Source organism: Cheilinus undulatus, linkage group 14 (genome assembly GCF_018320785.1).
Source record: "Cheilinus undulatus linkage group 14, ASM1832078v1, whole genome shotgun sequence".
NCBI classification, from domain to species: Eukaryota; Metazoa; Chordata; class Actinopteri; order Labriformes; family Labridae; genus Cheilinus; species Cheilinus undulatus.
The window spans coordinates 36,096,402-36,118,603 of NC_054878.1; the positions used below are offsets into that span (position 1 = coordinate 36,096,402).

The 22,202-nt window shown below is 40.4% G+C and overlaps 1 protein-coding gene across 3 annotated transcripts; it reads right to left on the minus strand.

Annotated features, from left to right (window-relative positions):
- Positions 1 to 79: 79 nt before the first annotated feature.
- Positions 80 to 22,183, minus strand: rab15 (RAB15, member RAS oncogene family). 3 transcript variants are annotated; one of them, XM_041805800.1, is made up of 8 exons: positions 21,872 to 21,984; positions 14,685 to 14,756; positions 5,665 to 5,725; positions 4,952 to 5,012; positions 4,223 to 4,300; positions 3,577 to 3,666; positions 1,520 to 1,585; positions 80 to 1,378 (listed from the first exon to the last, which is right to left on the minus strand). In XM_041805800.1, the coding sequence occupies exons 3-8, from the start codon at positions 5,709 to 5,711 to the stop codon at positions 1,217 to 1,219; spliced, it is 504 nt and encodes a 167-aa protein (XP_041661734.1). In that variant the 5' UTR covers positions 5,712 to 5,725; positions 14,685 to 14,756; positions 21,872 to 21,984; the 3' UTR covers positions 80 to 1,216. The 3 variants fall into 3 exon arrangements, with proteins under 3 accessions (XP_041661734.1, XP_041661733.1, XP_041661736.1); XM_041805799.1 differs by lacking the exon at positions 14,685 to 14,756 and having other exon boundaries at positions 21,872 to 22,183; XM_041805802.1 differs by lacking the exons at positions 14,685 to 14,756; positions 21,872 to 21,984 and adding an exon at positions 5,879 to 5,925.
- Between the last annotated feature and the right edge of the window lie 19 nt (positions 22,184 to 22,202).

Consider the following 22,202-nt stretch of genomic DNA (forward strand, 5'->3'; position numbering starts at 1 on the left):
ATGCCTTTGTAAATTTTTGACTTCACAATGATTTTCGTTCTTTTTAAACTAAAAAATTCAGTTTAATTTTGTGTTTATCTACAACATAATAAACTCTTTTTTCTTCAGAATGAATGGATTGGTTTTATTCTTTATATTTCAGAGTGGCCCTAAAATGCCTTTGCACATGTGAGTATTTGGGCAGTGCTGATTGTTTAAAACACACCGACCTACTTTCATATTTGAAGAGAGCACAAATAAGCCTTTACAACCAGCTTGTTTGAAAACAACACATAACTACTCCCTTGTTGTCATTTCAATCTACGTAATGATAAATAATATATCACTGTTTCCTTTAAAAGCATGTTGATTACCAAAAAAGCCGTTAAACTCTGTACAAAACATTCCATTACTACTGTTGTCCCACAAGAAGTGACGACCCCTTCAACCAATCAGAGGACTGCAGTGAGTCTAGCTCCACTCCTTTAGGCTGGATATATGCTTGGTACAGCAACAAATGGGTGCCAAAAACTATGACGGTACAGGTACGGTACTACTTTGGCCCTTATTTAACAGGTGAAACATTCGTACCATGCAAAACTGAACCGAGCCAAACTAGACTGAACTGAACTGGATCTGCTTAGTGAAAATGTTGCTTTATATTCTTGATTTTCAAGGCACTCAGCCCCATGATCAAAACCAGAGAATGCACTTGAAAATTATGGTGAAATACAACATTTTTAAAAGCTTCAAGTCAGTGTTGCACATTTCCAAGTCCTATCTTTTATTGTATTTGAAGAAACAGTACCAAGTCTATCAGAAAGGTTGGGAAAGTCTTGAACTCCAGCTGTCCTTTTTCAACTGCATGTATGAATTTAAAATGAATAAAGTTTGCATCTGGTTTCACAAAGACACAGTATACTGAGCAGGCATCAGTGTTTGGACAATGAAAACTCAGTCTGTCTGAGATAAACCTTAACATTTGTAGCTTAGGATGCTTTGCACACAACAGTCTCTACACTTAGTGGCAAAATGTCCCCATCTTTGTCCTTTAAAGCGCTCTCACACAGCTCATAAACATTTTTGTCCTCCTTACTTGAGACTGAGAGACGTTGGCTTCAAAACATTAGCTAAATGCTCCTTTTTGTTTCTGAAAACGGCAAAAAAAAAGGAACAAACTTTCCTCAAAGTGCTCAGAGAGTCTACATGATAACAAGTAATTAACTGTCTTATGTGTTTAACACCAGCAGGCTTTTCCTTGGTCTCCCGCTGCACCGTCACAGAGTCCTTCCTCTTCCTCCAGAGCAGCTAGATTGATCTCGTCATTATAAGACGTCCGCAGCAGATCCAGGTCCTTTTTGTTGGCGGCCAGCACTTGCTCAGCCAATCGTGTGAAAGTCTTGAAGACACAGCATAAAAAGGAAAAAGATAATTAAGATGCAGTATTTTTAAGCCTTTCCTTTCCTATATTAACAGTTCTACTCTGTGCATGGTCTTTAAAAGTCATGAATTCCAGCCGTGGCTCCACAGATCCTCTCACCTCTGTTATATTGTGGTTGGTGAAGGCACTTGTCTCAAAAAAGTCCATTCCATAAGCCCTGGCCAGCTGCAAGAGAGATAACAGAAACACATTAAATGTTCCTGAAAGAGCCAAATCCTCTCTGTTTTGGTCTTTCTGGAACACAGACTGGTCATTTCTTTTCGCTCTGGTGCAGTGTGGTCCGACAGCTGCTGGGTGCTGTCATTCATTCATTTAATTGCAGCTTTAAATGGAAAATATGACGCAGCAAGAGATGAAGCATAAGCCGGTCTAAAGGCAGACTTCAGAGCTTTTTAGGGGAGGAAAAAACATCAATGGGAAACAAAAGCAACATGTTTTTGTTCGAGGGAAGCCTATTGTGCATATCACTTTCTCTTTAAATCTCCACACCCAACTTTATAGCATAACTAAGTTTGAAAATAGTCACATACAATATTTGATGAAAAAGAGATAGGAATATCTATGAAAGTCTTTTGCAAGTGTTGTTAGGCATTTTGCGTCTTTTTCGTGTCTTTTTTGTTATTTTATCCTTGGGTCTTGCTTTTGTTCGATAAACTACAAGATTTTAGAGTGTTTTTGTGGGAATCTGTCCCCATTAATTCTGTAGAGCATTCATGAGGTCAGGCACTGATGTTGCACAAGAAGGCCTGGCTTACAATCTCTGTTCCAGTTCATCCCAAAGGTGCTCGGTGGGGTTGACGTCAGGGCTCTCTCCACAGTGAATTCATCGAACCATGTCTTTGTAGCCCCTGCTTTGTGCACTGGGGCACAGTCATGTTGGAATAGAAAAGGGCCTTCCCAAAACTTCTGCCACAAAGTTGGAATCATAGCATCGTCCAAACTGTCTTGGTATGCTGACACATTAAAATAGCCCTTCACTGGAAATAAGGGGCCAAGCCCAAACCCTGAAAAACAGCCTCATACCATTATCCCTCCTCCGCCGAACTTTACAGGTGACAGTGCAGTCAGGCAGGTAATGTTGTCATGGCCAAGGTTATCATAGTTGACAAAAACTAACTAAATAATTACAACTAAAATTCAAAAATCATTTTTGTTAACTGAAACTAAATAAAAACTAAGCCTTGCCAAAAAAACGAAAACTTTCTAAAACCGCATAGCATATAAAACTAACTAAAATTAAATAAAAATGGAGAGAAAATATCTTTAGTTCTAGTTTTTGACACAACCATACTGACTGGCACCTACCCCCAAGTCTGGGGCATGTAAAATGGCCTGATTTGATGAGTTAAGACTTCAAACAGTGATATTTTTACCTCTGGAGTTGTATCCAAACATAATCTTTGAATAAATAAATTGATAAGTTAAGAGTAGCCTGTTTGAGTGGGCTTTTAAAAATGTAGGTTCACTCAGTACTCACATGTTCCCAAAAAACAACTTAAACTACCACTAAAACTAATAAAAACTAAACTAAACTAAAATGAAGCATTTTTGCAAAGTAAAAACTTTTTTAAACCAAACTGAAATTGAACACAGAAAGTGAAAACAAAACAAAAAAAAAAACGAAATAAAAAAAAAGGAAAAATCCAAAACTATTATAACCTTGCTCCTGGCATCTACCAAACCCAGACTCACCCACCTGACTGCCAAAAAGAAAAGTGTGATTCATCACTCCAGAGAACCCGTTTCCACTGCTCCACAGTCCAGTATCAGCGTGCTTTACACCACTCCATCTGTCGCTTGGTATTGGACTTGGAGATGTGAGGCTTTCATGCAGCTGCTCAGCCATGAAGACTATTTCTTTTAAGCTCCTGCTGCACAGTTTTTGTGTTTACATTTAAACCAGTGGAAGTTCAGAACTCTTTAGGTATGGAATCATTGGGGGGCTCCAAGGAAAACTGGTTGGGAAACACTGACCTAGGGGAATGTTAATGTGTAGGCTACACAAGGCATAAACAGGTCTAAAAAAATAAAGTCAAACCAAGAATCCATCAGAATGAATATTAATGCAATATAAACATTCATAAGAAACAAACAATCTCTTCAGCCTTATTGTACATTATGAAACAGTTACAGCACAGAGCCAGAGCTTTACCAACCTTGACACCTTGCTCAGTGGCCACCTGCCTCTTGTCCACTTCATCTGATTTGTTCCCTACGAGAATCTTCTGCACCTTATCAGGAGCGTACTGCAGTTTGTCATGATAATACACATAAAAAAGAGAATATTTACACATAAGGAACAGAATAAGTAAACAATAATAAACAGACAGGCAGAGGCAGTGAGATATTTCAAATATCGAGTGTGGATGGGAGATAAGCACAAAAACAACAGCGCTCAGGAAATGAGACAGATTAAAATGAAGGTGGAAGCGTGCCAGGATCAATAGAGTATATATTCAGACAGACCCATGGAGGAAATTAGGCCAATTATAAATAAATTAATAGAATAAAACCATGTGGAAAATGACAAGCAGACTAGATTGCTTTGTGAAGTAGATTAAAAAATTGGCCTCTCCAATATTTATGACTACATTTTTTTAAAATATGATGACTGTAACTGAAAAGAAGTTGAAATTTAATAAAAACAGCAAAGCAGCGTCTGTCAGGCCAAAGCATTTGGTTTTATCAACAACGTGTCAACCGGAGGCTTCTGCACGACCGTCATTGTCAGCTTTGCCCTTTGCACAATACAGAGAAAGTAATGCTTGTTGATTTTAAATCCCTCGTTTCTCTGTGACTCACCTCATCCACGTCACTGGCCCACTTCATGATGTGCTGAAAGGATCGCTCACTTGTGATATCGTACACCAGGAAGATTCCCTGAAGAGAGATGTTCAAAGACAAGCATAAAAAAAGAGACGAGAAGCAGAGCCATGTGTAAAATGTCCTGCATTTTTTCATCTTTACGAGCAGCTTTTTTAAAATCAATACATTTGGACATGTGGATATTATTCCAGTAAACAAAACAGACCACCACTTAGAGAGCTGGCAGCCTAAACCAGCTTTTTGTAAGCCAGTGCCTGGTTAAGAGATTTACTCAATTGTTTGAGAACACAAAACAGGAACAGGAAACTTTTCCTATAATTTTATTGTCAGTTTCTGGAAAAATAGACAATCAAATTTCAGCCCTTTAAGAAGCCTGAAACAAATGCTGAATTCATAAACAACAATATCAGCGTTATTCTGGTGGTTTGACTAGACCAGTGGTTCTCAACTGGGGGGTCGGAAACCAAACAGTGGGTCGTAACGCTGTTTCCAGTGGGTCACAAAAGTGTGCAGGACTAAAAAGTTTATAATATATAAAAGCCCTGAGTAGACACAGAAAATCTACACATCCATTTAGGTTTTCTTGTGATGACAAGTCTTTTTCAGTCTTTTTCTCCAGATTTAAACTTATTTATCTCCTTTTCCCGGATAATGAAGCTGGTTTTCTCAAAAAATTAGGAAATTCCACAAGGATGCTTCATGTACCTGTGCTCGTCTGTAGTACTGCTTAGTGATGGTCTGGTATCTCTCTTGTCCTGCAGTGTCCCTAGAAAACAACAAGCAAATACAAGCATGACCTTACAGAGATTTTCAGGAGTATAATGTGTACTAGAGAACAGAAACACAGTAATAGATTTCACTTTACATAAACTGTAAAAAAATGAGCACAGATCCTTTCCTTACTCAAATCCCCGCACATCTCTGTTACACTTAAACTTGAACTTAATGGATCTCCAACTGGAACAAGCTGCTCGCATGTTTAGCCATGATAACACAAGACCTGCCAGGGATAAAACAGCCAGTGATAGCACTGACAGCCAGTGCTATTAATTATAGCACTGATAAAGAGCATTTATTTAACCACAGACGATTAACAGCTCATCAGCCACAGAAAAAGTCTGTCTGATGATGAGCTGCCACATTTAAAGCTGTCTAAGGTGGTTTGGGATTCTGATAAGGATTCCTCCAGAGGAAGTCTTTTCATCTGGGAGGGGACCTTCGGGATAGACCCTGAACTCAGTGGAGGGATTAAATATCCCTTTTGGCCTAGGAGGCCTCAGATTACTCCAGAAGGAGTTGCTGGGGAGAGATGTCTGGGTTGTCTGCTGCCAAAGCAACCCAGCCCCATGAGTGAAAATGGATGGATGATATAGTGAAAACAAAGCCTTTTAATATTGTGCCCTGTGGTGCTCTCTTACCATATCTGTATCCGAACTTTGATACCATCTATTAGTAGTGTTTTCATTTTGAAGTCGACTCCTGAAAGAGAAAAAAACAGAAGGTTAGGAGATACAATACGTGTTTGATATTCTTCCAACCCTCTGTGTGCTGTGCTCACTGCTCAGGCCAGGTGTCCTGAATGTTCACAGCAAGGCTTTTTCCCATTCTAAAGAGTAACTGAAATCAATTAACCTTGCGAGTCTTTAACAGCCAAAGGTTCTCCAGGATCTGCAGCAGCAGCTTTGTAACATCACAGCAGGCATTAACACAAATGCGCCACATCATCCCTGTATAATCAGCCTGTTGGAAGAAAGGTTAATGACCCAGCAGGCCAAGCCCTCTATCAGTTCACTTCAAGCATTGATCAGGAAGCAAGCAGGGCAAAAAAAAAAAAAAAAAAGAAACGTTAGCTTAGCACCACTGAGAAGGAGACAGGGACGGGGATGGGGGGGGGGGGGGGGGGGTCACTCACGCTCCACTGAGCTCTGATCTATTTCAGACAACTGAGTGTGAGACAGAAAATAACAAGCACTTTCTTTTTCAGCCTGTGTTCATTTCTGAAGGCAGGAATAGATAATGATACCCTCAAAGAGGAGCTGATGGTGGTTATTATGTAGTGCTGAAGCATGTTAGTATGCTTTATAACAAAAACAACAAGCAAACAGGGTGCATTTACTTTCCAAAACTGTGCGTTTGTGACGGTGCAAAAGGCCATAAAAACAGTTCTAACAGAACGATCCAGCATGTCAGGAAAACTGAGTTAACGGGTCCATTTTTTTGTCCTATTTCCCACACAATGCATCCAATCCAATGCATGTGATACACTATATGGACAAAAGTATTTGGACACCTGACCATTACACCAACAGGGACTGTAATGATGTTAAATTCAAATGCATTTAATATGGAGTTGGGCCCCCTTTCATCAGCCTCCACTCTTCTTCGAAGGCTTTCCTCAAGATTTTGGAGTGTTTCTGAAGGAATTTGTGCCCATTCATTCTGTAGAGCATTTATGAGGTCAGGCACTGATGTTGGACAAGCAATCTCCATTCCAGTTCATCTCAAAGGTCCTTGACATGATTAAGGTCAGCACTCTGTGTGGGCAAGTCAAGTTCTTCCCCGCCAAACTCATCAAACCATGTCTATTCAGTCTTAGTGCACTGAGGCACAGTCATGTTGGAACAGAACAGAACCTTCCCTAAACAGCTTCCACAAAGTTGGAAGCATAGCATTGTCCAAAATGTCTTGGTATGCTGAAGCATTAAGATTAGCCTTCACTGGAGATAAGGGGTCTACCCCAAACCCTGAAAAAACCGCCCCATCTATCATCCATCTTCCACTCGACTTCCCAGTTAGCAGGATGCAGTCAGGCAGGTAACGTTCTCCTAGCACTTGCCAAGCCCAGACTCACCAATCTGACTGCAAAACAGAGAAACAAGATTCTTTACTCCATAGAACACATTTCCACTGCTCTGCAGTGTCAGTGGGCTTTACACCAAGGGTTCTCAACCGCTCTAGCCTCAGGACCCACCAATATCTTTGATGACAAATCGCGACCCAGATTTCAGAAATGTTCAGCAATGCATGTTTAAATAAATAAAAATAACTGCACTTAAGATCTTGGATGGAACAGAAATTATGATAGGACCAAGACACACAACAACACTCACATTTTACACCCCCCCTTTCCCCATGATAACCTATAAATTTTAGCCCATCTTCCAGAGATTTTGAGAAATTTCTTCATTAACATGGCAAAAGGGGCCCTTTTATTGCAAGAAAAGGAGATAAATAAATTGAAGTATCAATAAAAAATTAATTTACCCATTGATAATGGGTTGTTTAATTTACCCATTATCACAATAAAACTGAGTAAAATAACAGTATGGTTGCATGTTCTTCGTAGACTTTTGCAACCATTTTTTTCCAGACATGCATTCTAAACTGCTCCACGACCCACTTTTGGGTCCCAACCCACCAGTTGAGAACTACTGCTTTACACCAGGGGTTGTAATACCTTTCAGCCTGTGACCCCCAAAGGTTGTGCCAGAGACCAGGGACCCCACTGTACCTGAAGGTGGTTGAAGCATAGTAGAACACAGATATGCAAATTACAGAACAGTCATGTGCAGACTGACACTTTAAGGATTTTTTAAACATTACTTTGATTTTAGAATAAATATCACCAAATGACCAGATTTTTATTCTACATTTACCCTATTTTATGCATGTATTTTTATAAAGATGGGTCAAATATACAATTTGAAATCATTCAGAAATATTCTCTGTTTTTTTGGAAGGCGTCTGGCAACCTCAAAGGGGGTCCTGACCCACATGTTGGGAACCACTGCTTTACGTCACTCCATCTGATGCTTGGTAATGTGAGGCTTGCATCTTCTATGCCCCACGCACCTTTGCAGTCACCGTTGAAGCCGCTCTGTGATTTTTTATGGTCTTCCATGTCATGATTGAGTTGCCGTTGTTCCTAAACTCTTCAACTTTCTAGTAATATCATTGATAGTGGAAAATTCAGCAGGGATAAAATTTCACAAACTGTCTTATTGAAAAGATGACATCCATCACAGTACCATGCTTGAAGTCACATGAAGTCCGCGCTAATCTCTTCACCAGTCGTCATTACCTATAGACTAACTGTACAACCAAAAAGTGTGATCTTTGTGTATGAAACGTGCTGTATAAATCAGTTGACGTGAATAAAATTTAGCTGCTGAGTACTAATGAAAAAGAATTTAAAGGAAGTTAGTTTGTCTTTGTAATGCTGCTGAGAGGCTCTTAACTTCACTCACTGGTCTGCCAGTGAAGGACACAACCTCACTGACCTTAAAGATGGCTACAGCCCTTGTACTTATAACAGCAACAATATTCATGTAAATCTTGATGAGTCATAATTAAAATGCCTGAAAATTTGAGTCAGGTTTCAATATGTAAATAAATCACTTGAGCTATTATCTCTGTCTCCATTGAATTCCTTTCATCTCCTCTCTTTCCACCATCACCGTCTCCTCTGTCTAATGCATCAAGTCGATATAAAGCAAAGCCACAGGCTTCTATAGACCACACTAATCCCTCAGAAATCAATTAACGGTTCATACCAATTAACCTGACACTCAGCACCCATGTGTCACAGCCAGCATCACGCTCCGAGAAAGAACTCCTGAGCGCCATCAATTCCCCGAACAGGGAAGAAGTGTCGTTTGTGGTTTTAATAGCTCACATTTCTGCCAGCTTTGTTTTCCATGAGGCTGAAGAATCAGCCGACAGATGCACTATGGCCGCACTGGTGGGTTTTATTCTTCGTTTGTTTGCTAAGAAGAAGCAGGAGTCGGGTGAAGACCCCGCAGAGGCTGCAGCTCACTGACTCGACAGCGTGAAGCCTCATTTGAGTCGCGAGGCGGCGTTTGCCTTTGACGAGAGAGCGCGTTCAGAGCGACACTAAGTGAAAGGTCAGCATAACAATCAGCTTGGCTTGCCTGAGGCTCCACTAGAGAAGGGAGAGGAGATAATGAAATAAAAGCTGAGCTTCTGCGTCACTTTGAGGCTGCATTAGTACTGCATTAAAGTCCAGCCATGCAAACAGCAGCCATTTTAATATGAGACACAGAAACGGACTAATGGACCCTCCAGCTGTACAGTAAGAAACAACACTTTAAGGCTAAGTCTGGAAAGTTTTAGTAAATCAAAAAGACTATCCAGACAACTCACAATGACTATAAAAAGTATTCACCCGCTTAGATGACTTACCCTTTAATTGATTTATAAATTAATCATGGTCAATTTAATTTGCCTTTTTTTACCCCCCCAAAAAACTGTAACGTCAAAGTGCTAGCTTTTGCTGTATGCTTCAGGTCATCGTCATGCTGAAAAACAAATCTTCTCCCAAGCCACAGTTCTCTTGCAGGTTGAATAAGATTGTCCGCTGTGATTTTCCTTTAGTTTGCTGCGTTAATTGTACCCTCTACCTTTACAAGCCTTCCAGAGTCGGCTGCTGAGAAGTACCCCCACAGCATGATGCTGCCACCACTGTGCTTCACAGCGGGGATGGTGTGTTTGTAGTGATGTGCAGTGTTTATAGTGTCTTATCAGATGGCTAAAAGCACCATTTTGGTTTCATCAGACCGAATAACTTTCTGCCACTTGTCCATGGAGTCTCCCACATGCCTTTTGGTGACCTCTAGTTAAGATTTAACAAGTTTTCTTCAACTGTGTATTTCTCTCTGGCACTCTCCCATAAAGCTTTGACTGTTGAGGAACCTGGACAACAGTTGTGTGCAGAGTCCCCCATTTCAGATGCTGAAGCTTGTAACTCCTTCTGAGTGGTCACAGGTGTCTTCTCACTAGACTCCCTCTTGCACGGTCACTCAGTTGGTGAGGACGGCTTGATGTAGGCAGATTTACACATGTGCCAAATTCCTTCCATTTCTTGGTGATGGATTTAACTGGGGATGTGCAGTGCCTTGGAAATTTTTGTATCCACCCCTGACTTAAACTTTCAATAACCTTTTCTCTGAGGTGCTTGGAGTGTTCTTTTGTCTTCATGGTGTAATGGAAGCCAGAAAAACTGATCAACCTGACACTGCACCTTCCAGACACAGGTGTCTTTATACTACTGTCACTTGAGACACATTTATTAGCCATAATGCCATCACCATTCAAGTAACAGTGTGTCCTACCTGCATGGAACGAGGAAAGAGGGAGATGACATGGCACCATGATAGTCATGCAGGGAGATTTTCCTTCAATTTCCTCACTCGACAGAGCTTGTTAGCCTGTTTCATAAAACAGTTAATACCCACACTCGGTAAATATTGGGCTCTGCATTTGCCTCAAAGCCATCAAGAGGCTCATCAATACAATGCACAACACTGTTGTTTCTTTGCATTAAAATAAAAGCCTTCAAGGTCATATTTTTACAAGGGAAAACAGAAATTTACAGGGCAGATAATATTTAGCAGATGCAATTTTGACAGTGTATCTATCAGTAAAACCCACAAAAACATTTCAGTTTAGTTAAAACATATCTAGATGTAGTTTGCCTTCTTCTCTGTATACTAACTAGAGTTCCTTTTATACTCAAGCACTTTTACTAAAGAGAGGAATGTGTGCACTTATGCCAGCTCTGGTTGTCTAAGAATAAAGAAAACATGGAGTCAGTCTCTTGAACTCTGGCACATATTCAATTACACTTACAACGAAAACAAAGAAGGTTTCAACCCCACTCAATTGACTTAATGTTTAAACAAAATCCTTGATAGAAACTCATCTGACTGCTTAAATAAAACCAGATGAATAGATCAAGGTGCACTCCAGCTCTGCAAATCAGACCTCAAAAAAAGACCAAGGCTGTTGTCAAGGTAAAAAAGAAGGTCTCTTTTATTTGAGGTGTGACATTCAAGCTGGTTTTAGTGTTTCCATCGCTACAGCAGATGTCTCACTTTTGCTCAAACTGAATGGAAATTCCTGAATGATGCTGTTACAGGATGATTAAATGGGGACATATCATACACCTTTTTCAATGTTTTGACACAGTCTCCTGTGATTAGAAGAAAATGTTTGTGCCGCGTTTTGGTCAAAATAAAATATGGATCCAGCACCAGAGGAGGTTGTAAACAGCTCTAAATAGCTGTCTGTGGGTGGAGATCTATGGATTGAAACATCAGCTGAGGATCAACTTTTATTATAATGACTCATGTTGACGTCACAGTGGGTGCAGACTCTGAACAGACCATCAGTTTCATGTTTCACACCACAAACAAAGAATTTGGTTGGCTTATTTCCTATTTTGCAGGTCAGTATACAGTAGAGATGCCCAAATAAATTTGCAAAAATACAAAAATTGTTTATTCATGATATGTCCCCTTTAAAGGTGAATGTCATGCAGCCAAAATATTGCATTCAAGAGCAGCCTTCTGCGTTATGCTTCTGGTATCTTCAATTGGTTGGACAGGCCTAGAAGGGAACCGAGTGATCTGAAACTTTTCAAATAAAACTGTTTTGTTCTGGTAAATAAGATTGCCAAGGATATGAGATGGCAGAGATGCCATTTTGACAACTTTAACTGGAATCCAACCTTGCCTTAAAACATCCACTACATCTACACATGCAGATTTTTAAGCATGTAGGACGCTGACCTCCAATTTCCACATACAGCGACTGTGTTGCGATCTGCCGGCGAATCATACTGTGGAGCACGTCGCTCCAACTCAAGTCTATCAGAGTAGTTGCGCTACTGGTGCTCCAGTCCAGCAGCGACACTCCGCTTCAGAAACCCAGTGTGGGTATTCATCACGGGCCGATGTGCCACAACCCAAAGCACAAGTGTTGCTCCACAGCCAAGGTCAAGCTCAACAGCATCTCTTTTGTCCAGGCCTTTTCAACCCTAGTGATCTGCCCAGAGACTGCTGGTGGCCCTTGTGTCATCCACCGGCACGGCCAAGGGCTTGTGGCATTCCTACTACCTGCCTGGTTGGTACCATCAGCCATGCTAACTCGCCACATCCAAAGTCCAGTGGACTTTGTTTATTTTTTTTATCAGATTATTTTCCCATACTCCTGGTAATGTGCAAGGACATCCAGAGCATGACCGGGGTTGTGTCGATCCTCCTTCCCTGCCTGTTAGTGCCATCTGGTCCGCTTAATTGCCATTATGCACTTTACGTCAGCCTCAATTTTTGACCGAACAGTCCTAAAGGTTCAGCCTCCAACTCAAAGTGTCGAGAGAAATTGCAGAGCATTCACTGAACACTTTCTTCTAGTGATAACAAGTTAGCAAGCAGCCAATTGGTTTTATGCCAAACAGTGAAAACCTGAACAAACTTTAAAGCTTTGAACATTTTTTGCAAACTCTGTACTTGACTTGTGGTAAAACTGAGTTGTGAAGCGATACCAGAGCTCTACAAGCCTGTAGCCAAAAGAACTCCCATCAAGGTCATAGGTCCAGAATTAAAGTCAACATATGGTAAAAAATAGAAAGCCAAATTTTGGAAAAACTTGCACAATAATTCAACTTTTCCTGACTTTAGTGCACCTTACTTGCTGTCAACTTACTGCTTCATTAATGTCCAAAAATTGCTCAAGGTTTACAAACAATTCTGCCATATTTTTTGAAAAATAAATCCTAAAACTGTCTGGAAAGAAAAGCCCTTCTGCAGCTCTCTGCAGAACATGGTGACACTTCCGACAAGCACAAAGTGTGTGGGGAGGCATCAGTTAATTTAACACGGCAGCATTAAACAATCAGCTCCGTGAAAGCCATGTAAAAACTAATGGGTACACACCTAAAATTGACTTGACTAATTACCTGGATGACTGTGTTCGACAATGCAAGACGGATTAGGTGGTGACACGTGTCTTAGTGCTGTAGGTAATGCTGACAGGCTCACTAATGGATGGACGGCTGGATGCTCTGGCTCTGACACAAATTCACTGGGGAATGGCTCTGTCATCTCTGGTTAGCATTAAAAGCAGAGGACAGGAAGCAATTGTCACTTGCTGTTGTCTTTAGGCCACAGTGGGACAAGGGAAAATATTCTTTTATGTTTTAAAAGTTGCTATCAATCACAACCGGGGGATTAACTCTGGCCACTTAAGGCTGGCTAAAGGTGGGATCCCACCTTTCTCTATAGAGGCCTGTATTAAAATGTAAAACTTTAAAAGAGAAATAAACATGTTTACAGCCTGGTATAAAGCATGTGTTGTTGTTTTTATAGCCAATGTCTGTATTCACAACAGAAGGAGTTGAATTGATGCAAGTAATCAATATTAATGATACCAAAGCTTAATGTTACCTTTCATTACATTTACATATCATGATTTTATTAACATTTCTGCTAAGCAATCATCTCCTAAAATTCCAAGATGAAGACGCCACCTATCCCAGGACAGAATTAATAATGTTATTTTTCCAAAAAAAGGCGTTGAAGGCAAAATAAGGTTCTATATTAAAATGAACGAGGTAAACTGAAATACAAGTTACATGAAAGTTATAGTGAGTGAAAATTCTGATTATAATAGCCAACGTCTTTTGATAACTTGCTGTTATAAAAAGGTAGAAAAAGAAATCAGAGGCAGTGAAACTGCATCACTTCCTGTTAGTGCTAAATGTCAGTGCACAGTTTGGTACAATACTAATCCATCCAAGTATACTGTAACACAGTTTACTAAGAAGTATGGGAGTTGGGACACACTGTATGCATAAGCTATGTTACCGGCATAGCTTACATAACTAATGCAGCTTTGTTAGCTTTAGCCTTAGCTCTGTTAGCTGCCAATGTCTTCATGAGAGATAAGCTTTTTCTCTATAAGCAGACTGTTTAGTCAGCCTAATTAAACATTTGGTTTCGTTTCGTTTAAAGGCAAGTTTCGTTGACTTTCAACTTTGAGCATCCTAACCCTTACCATAACTTTTTCCCTAACCCTACCTGGAAGTCCATTCTGATTTTAGCGTGTATTTAAGGACCACTAAGGAGTATCCTCAGGAGTATCAATATCATTGAATATTAAGGACCTCCCTCTCTAATGCACTGTACTTCATGTTTTCATTCCTTCATTATCCCTATTTTCAATGTAAATTGTCCTCAAGAAAGAAGGTGCATTTTTAGATAGCAGCTCTTGCAAAAGTATTTTATTGTCAATGTGACTCCAGTGTTGGGTAAGGTTGAACACCACAGTAATAGAGAGATTGCTTGAAATGGAGAAAAAAAGACATGCAAAATGGGATGTAGTTTTTAGTTGCAGTTGCATATTTGAAGCTATTCCTACAACTTTCAAATCAGAGATTCCTGAAAATACCCTGTTTGTTTCTTAAAGCCATGACTCAAGGTTACTCCAACACCACAGATGTCTTTGATAACCTCTTCAGATGATAACATCAGTGGCTGCTGTGACCCGGAGCCGGGCCCTTTAGACTAACGAGCCCGTCAAGCAGCAGCACGTTTGACCAGGCCGTGACCGCGACATCTCCAGGAGGACGGCTGCTTACCGAGCTGTGATATAGGGCGGGGTCAGGCTCGTACCTCACAGGCGTTGTGACAGCCGCGAGCTCTCAGGAGCCCTGTGACGAGGCAGCAGAGGTAACGGTGAGGAAGATTAAACCCAGTAGTGTGACTGAATAGCATTACTAAATCATCTCTACAGCTGCTCCCTGCCTGAGGAATGAGCTCTGTCTGTCCACATGAAAGCCTTACGAGGAACAAAGTGACCTGTTAAAATAAAACGAGCTTCCTGCTTGAGTAAGAGTGTGTTAGAGCTTCAGGTAGAGATGCTCCGCTGGTTTTAGATGAATTTGATTGATTTCTATTTGATTTAAAGGAGGATTATGGACTCAGTGGTGAAGTTTTTATCATATAGGCTTCTGGAGTCTAACAAGAGAATGAAGTCACATCTTTTCTGTACTGTAGCCAAGTTTGCTATTCTTTGTGCCCTACATTTCTGAGTTTCGCCTTTATTTTGAAAAATCCTTGGTGGATCAAATCAAAGGCAGAGATCTCAGCTCACATCTGAATGCACGTCTTGTTCTGTGGTTTCTTTTATGTTGGGAAATTCTTTGATAGTGTGAATACCGACCAAGGCTGTCCAACTCCTTTAGAACTACAATAACAAAGACTGGAAAAAACACAAGGTTAAGAGATACATCTGCAGTGTCTAATGTTTACTGTGAAGACTAGAAACTTTTTTTCAAAATAAAGGTCACTCATTGTCACGTTGTTGATGTCCAAAAGGCAGGAAAGCCAAGCACACAAGGATCCAAAAGTCCTCAAAATGTCCAGTTAAAGGAGAAAAACAAACAACTTTAGATAAAGTTGGGACCTAGATAAACTCATCTTTGTACCTGGGCTGATTTTCTGGGATTTTGCCGGGTATTTGAGCTAAAACAGAGCAAAATCTACAGCCATAGATATTTTTGGAAACGTGGGCTTCTCCTAGTGTCAGCAAGATGTCCCTTCCATGCTGACATAGACCATCAATGTAGTTGAATTTCTGTCATTTATAGTTAACCCCTTAAGCCCTAGTGGGACCAAATTTGGTCCTGCTCGCCTTGATCCAAACAAACTTGCTCTGTCCACTCTATTTTTGCACAAAAATAGTCATGTTACACATCAACTTAAACAGAAGAAGCTCAGCTACAAGCCAAAATAAACAGTTTTTACCTAAACCACATCCAACTCAAAAAGGACTCAAATCAATGACCACATGTCAAAGTAGCCATAGTGCTACATAGCCAGACACTTGCGCCCCCTATGGGATGGTGCCTGGTACTACAGACACAAACATGGTTTCATTTGAAAGCCCAGCCTCTACTGAAAATTCTTGTCATATTTGTGCAATTCGACAGTTTCTTTTAGTTTGCTGCACTTTATTTTGCGTTGTTTTTTTGTGCCATTGAATATAAATCTGCTCCTCTTAGTGTCAAACTTTAGTTCCTTTGTAAGACTTCTTTTGAAAGGGAACTAAACAGATGTCTGGGTGATTTGAGGGGGAACAAAGAATTCCATGATGCAGTGACCACCTATAATGGCATATGAGTTATAAAAAGTTTGATACCTGAGATTTTTCAAATGGCAGCGATTGGGCCAAATTGGGCCCAAATGGCACCAGAGTGGATTTCACCTGGATATTTTATTTACGACAATATCTCTTATTTTTGTCCTAATAACCCTCTAGTGGCATGAAAGTTGAAAGAGGGAGTTTCTGGACTTCAACTGCATTATTTCTATGGGATATATATGCTAAAATCGCAAAAAAAAAATTAGGCAAAAATGAAATTTTTCATTTGCCAACTTGATTCTCTCTGATTCGGTAACATACAGTGCTTAACAAATTTATTAGACCACCCTAACCCTAACCAAAGTAAGGTTACAACAGAGCTGTAATTTTTACATCAAATGACAGTAAGTTTTTTGGTCTCAGACTGAGCAAATCTCTGCAGCTAATGTCCAAAAACTGATTATAAGCCTTAGAATAAGAGTGGAGGTGGTTTAAGTAGCATTAATGTTCATTTTTGATGCTAATCAGTCCTGTAGGAGTAATGTTTGGATGTCTATATCTTCCATCCACATATTTTCATCGTCATACTGTTTGCTAACAGCTTTTTCTAAGGTTGTTTTCAACCTTAACAGCAAGAGATGCTGAATAAGGACCCTCGTCAGCTTTTTAATCCAAGAATGTTTAGAGAAAACTAGAGTTATTGAATAAAACTCTAATGGGTAAGGGGTCCCAGCAGTTTTTAAGATAAATACAAGCAATAATAGAGCGAGGAGACTCTAACATAAACCGATGATTTATAGAGCCACACATGACGGGGGCACAGGAGAATTTATATCCCCCTGTCAGCTTGAAGGTTGGGAAATTATTTATTGATCGTTCTCAGGAGAGCTCCAGTGGTGGTCACTCTTGATCGCTCTCTCTCTCTATTTGGACTTTGTTGGGTCTGTTTAGTGTGAGAGGAGGAGTTTGAATTATTGCAGGATCATAAAAGACCTCCCACAGTGGCTTAGAGATGCAGTCCAGTATAAATACCTGGATCTCCCCCCACCTGCACCTACACAAGAGACAGATTTCTGTGCATCCAGCTGTGGTTATTTACACTTGAAATGCTGCAAGAAAAGCACACAAAAAATCATGCAAGACATGGCACGAATGTTTGCAGTGTATGGGGGATAAACATTCATCTGCCGGGTGGAAGTTTCCTGTGAGGAGCTATATAGGCATGCCTATAAATAGCAGAGCTTTGAGCATAAATTATTACTAGATGGAGGAACCTGTGGGTCTAAAAACTGAGTTTAAGCCTCATGCTGCAGCTTTGGAGTGCTTGCAGGAGACACATAATCATAAATGCTTCAACTGTGACATCCAAGGAAAGATACAACACAATTAAAGATGATGAAAGAACTCATGTGGCAAATTTATCTTTAGGATTTCAATTTGCAGTTAAGTTCAAACACTGCATGTTTAGATTAACACTTGACTATATTTAAGTCAGGTATTTGTACATATCATTACCTCTGCCAAGGTGGTTATTTGATCGGGTGGGTTTGTTAGTTTGTTAGTTTGTTTGTTAGCAACATAACTCAAAAAGTTGTGGACAGATTCTGATGAAATTTTCAGGAAATGTCAGAAATGGCATAAAGAAGAACTGATTAGATTTTGGGAGTGATCTGGATCACTGTCTGGATCCAGGAACTTTTTAAAGGATTCTGTACTATTGGGAGATAGGGCTAATGGTGGAGGTCTGCGCTGTTACCACTTTACACCAGGAGATGGCGGACATGAGTAACTTCAATCCCAGCAGCATTTTGGGAATGTTTCTATTCAAAGTTTCGGAGTTTATACAGTCTGAAAGATGCACGCCCAGTCGAGGAGACGAGTTGGAGCATAACAGAGAGAAAGACAGCGAACTGTAGCAAGAATACTCACAATGCTTGGAGGAATAGAGGAATATTCACCCTCTGCCATGACTCCCAGTCGTCCGGTGAGACCATGGGTGAGACTGTCAGTGCATCTGTTGGCACTGGCAGGCAATGCTTTCAGCATGACAGTCCATCCGTCACAAAGCCAATGCCTTGCCTCACCATGTCATCACCCCACTGAGGAGGGAGTAGTTGGCGAATGCCGTGGTGGGGGGCACATGGGGACGGGTCCAGGAATTTTTTAAAAGGATTCTTCACTATTGGGAGATAGGACTAATGGCGGAGGTCTGCGCTCTCCGAATGTTTTTCTAGTTTCATTATGTGAAAATGTTGAATTGATAAAAATGCAGCAAAATAGAATAACACTTACATTTTATGTGGTCATTCTCAGGGACGTCTTGATTAGCCCCAAGAATTGCAGGTAATGCACGCACTATGTGCAGAAAATTTTTTATCAAACTAAATTACACTTTTGTACATTTTTAGTCATCTTGACGAACACTAAACTTACTTTTTGTCAGTTTTACTCATCAAAAATCTATTTTTGTTAGTCTTAGTCTAGTTTTTTTCATGGAAAAAAGGCTCTCGATGAACATTTTTAGTCATAGTTTTAGTCGCTGAAATAAACACTGTTGCCAAGTCTTAGTCTAATGTTTCTCATGGAAAAAGTTGTGAACAATCATTTTTAGTCAAGAGTTTCAGTTGACAAAATTATCACTGGAATGGGCTTGTGTTTTTTTTGCTTAGCTGAGAACAAACCACAGACAACAAACCTTTGGTGTGTCCAAATATTCTCAAAAGCTGCAAAAGAGGATTTTAACAACAAACTTCTTTATAATTAGCACATTCACTATTTAACCCTTTAGTCATTTCATGTTCTTCCTCTTTATTCTTAAAGCAATTTTCCACTTCATCCTATGAATTTCACCACACGTCATAAACACCACCATGAAGTGCCATTACATGGTGAGTCAAATTTTCAGGGAAATCTGTTTAGAGTGACAGAGATTTTTTTTAAGTACAATAACAAATTGCTTTGCAACACATTACCTCCAACACTGCAGAGGAATATCAAGATGCAGAATCATGAAGTTGTCTGCAGCCTATGGTCTTTGGTCCAGTGGTGGTTGTAAAATCTGACCTGCGTTCTCGCTAGTTTCATAATGATCCTTACTCTCTAAAGCACAGGAGTTCAGTGACAGTGTTTAAAAGCTTATTTTTTAGTAAAAAAGACTGACAAGATTGTCTTTGTTTCACATGCTGTGAATCCTCTGCAAGATGGGCTGCTTAAAAATGTAGGGGATAAATTAAGAGTAGACACACCTCTGCAGGCGTCACTACACGGCTGCTCCTGTCCTGAGTATGATGGTTTATAGGGAGGACGTTCCTCCATATGGAGCTATAGGTTCATGACTTGTTACAGCATACTGTTGAGCTTATTCCAAAATATGTTGTAGAGAGATCCAGTGTTGGAATCTGAGTCTAAAAACTGAATTTGGTCCTCATACCTGGTTGTAAGGTGTTTAAAAAAGTTGAAAGATTGTTAAATAAGTATTTCACATCATGCAAAAACACAAGCAGTCAATACATTTCCACTAAATTTTGCGAAAAAGAAGTATGTTTTCCTGCATCATCTGTCTACAAACCCCCTGTTTCATGATTTATCACCTTGACCTTATAAAGACAACTTACTCTCCATCTTTTCTTAACAAACTACCTTCTATCCACTGGGACAAGCCTGATCATGACCTGACATGAGATTCACACTTCACACAAAGTCATGTTTTATTTAGTTTTCTCTGCATTGTGGCCAATTAGTGCAGAAAGTACAAAGAAGAAGCTCTATCAGAGAGAAAATATCTCTGTTAACTGAACACACAAACACATGGGGAGAGGAGCCACGCTGCCAGAGATGAAGAAGAAGAGACACCGCCACTGCAGCATGGGAAGAAAGAGCTCTGCTTGCTGTATGTCCTCATTTACCCCGTTTAAAAGTGAACCACAATAACATGCCTGTAGGGATCTGAAATGTGAATACGTACAAGGGAAGGAGATACACTGCACAGGGCTTTAAGGGAAGATGCAAAGTCAGAAAGTAATTTTAGACGTACTGTTAGTTTGCTGCATACAGTTCTGCATGTTCTTAGATTTAAGTTCAAGTACCAGGATCTTAGTGCTTCAGCTTACCAAGACATTTTGGACAATGCTATGCTTCCGACTTTGTGGCAACAGTGTGGGGAAGGAGTGAAACTCATTTGGTGTATGTATGAAAAAAAATCTGACTGATCAGTGACATTTGAGGAGAAGGACGCTAGCTAAGAGTGTGGTTTAGTTGTGCTGGAAGCAATGACTGCAACCAGTGTAGCAAAAAGCTCACATGTAGCTATAGTAGTGACCGTTTTATTGCGGGGTTTAGAGTACTGTAATCCAGTATGTACAATGACTGCCACTGGTGCAGCGATTAGCTTGGATGTAGCTTAGCATAGCGGCAGCTTTAACAGAACTGAGCCACATTTCTAAACTGAAACAAGAGCAAATAGCCGCACCGAAAGCTCTTCTAGCCAAAAGATGGTTTGCATTTCTCCTGACTGGCCTCGGCATGAGTTTGATCCATCAACAAGCTTGACCATTCATGAACAACAGCAGGGTCTGCTTGTTGAGCATAGTTTACAACTGCAGCATGGCTACTACCGAATGTGAGAGACAGAATGTTCATCCAATCACCTTCCGAGAATTTTTTAAAGTCCTGTCCTTCTTAAACGCTTTGTATGGGATGTTTCTCTCTTTCTCCTCTTGTGTCCTTGCTAACTTTATTTATTACATTGTGAGAAACACGGGGTTCATCTTGGAGTTTTTTTCTTTGAAAAATGTAAAACAAGTCTGTTTTAGTGGCATGCAGTCATCACTTCATCTGACACCTACCCTCCAGCCGGCAGCACCTTCACATGTAAGCGATGACAATATAAAAACATACAAATTTGATGTTGATGGCCTTGTTTGCTTTGGTATGCCATAATGAAACATCAGTGTTGGTTGTTGTCTGTTTCACACTCAGCTTTAATTTGCTGACAGGAGCTTTAAATTCTGTGTGGATCACCTCAAGCCCTGTTTGTTCATTGATTATTTGACAACAACGAATGGTTTCTCCCAATGTTTGTAAGCATCATTCCAAACAATTTTACCTTCATTGCGATTAATTTTATTAAAGCGTTACATAACAACAATCTTCATACTTATCCTGAACTGAAACTACTCATCATCACAAGGAACCCAGATCAACCTAACAGACCCTGGGAGTCCCAGAAGCCCAATCTGGTAAGCAACAAAGATGCCTGGTGCCAAACACGACCCATTTCTAAATATAAAAATGTGCCTTGCTCTTATTTTTGTATGGCACTGGGGTTTTCTGTCAGTGCCAAGTGCTGACAGTTGGTAAACTCATCTACATGGCTGCCAAGTGTTGGATCTTCCCCCTCAGGGCTTCCCCAACCAATGTTATCTCACTGATTTTATTGTCAACACTTTGTTTCTGGACGTGAGCCCCATAACTTCAACGAGCCATGAAGCAGGCTTTTAAAACCCCTGTTAACTCTCATGTGAGGAGATCAAACTGGAAATACGCTGGCCTCAGAGAGAGGGTCACACGCTAATGACATCAAAAGAAAGCGCTGGAAGACCATGCAAATAAAAGGGAATGCTAATTTTGTAACACAGGTGATACGTAAAACTAAAGAAAAGGCTTATTTCTGCAGTGTCTTACCGATGGTGGAGATGTGAGAAGGGTGAAATTCGTTGTCCGTAAATCTGCATAGCAAACATGTTTTCCCAACCCCAGAATCTCCGAGAAGCAGGAGTCGGAAGAGCACATCGTACTGCTTAGCCATGGTCTTGGATGTGTTGTTTAATTTAAAAATAAAAAAAAAGCTTCCAGTCAAGCTAACTCAGCGATGAATGAGTGGTCTCTCCCCGCCTGTATCCCATGTCTGCTCACACTGTAAACATGAGGCTGTGGGTCTGCTGCTTTTTGTTCACTGAGGCTGGGTCGGTGGGGAACAAAACAGGGATGCTCCGGCTTCACAGGTAGCCTCCAG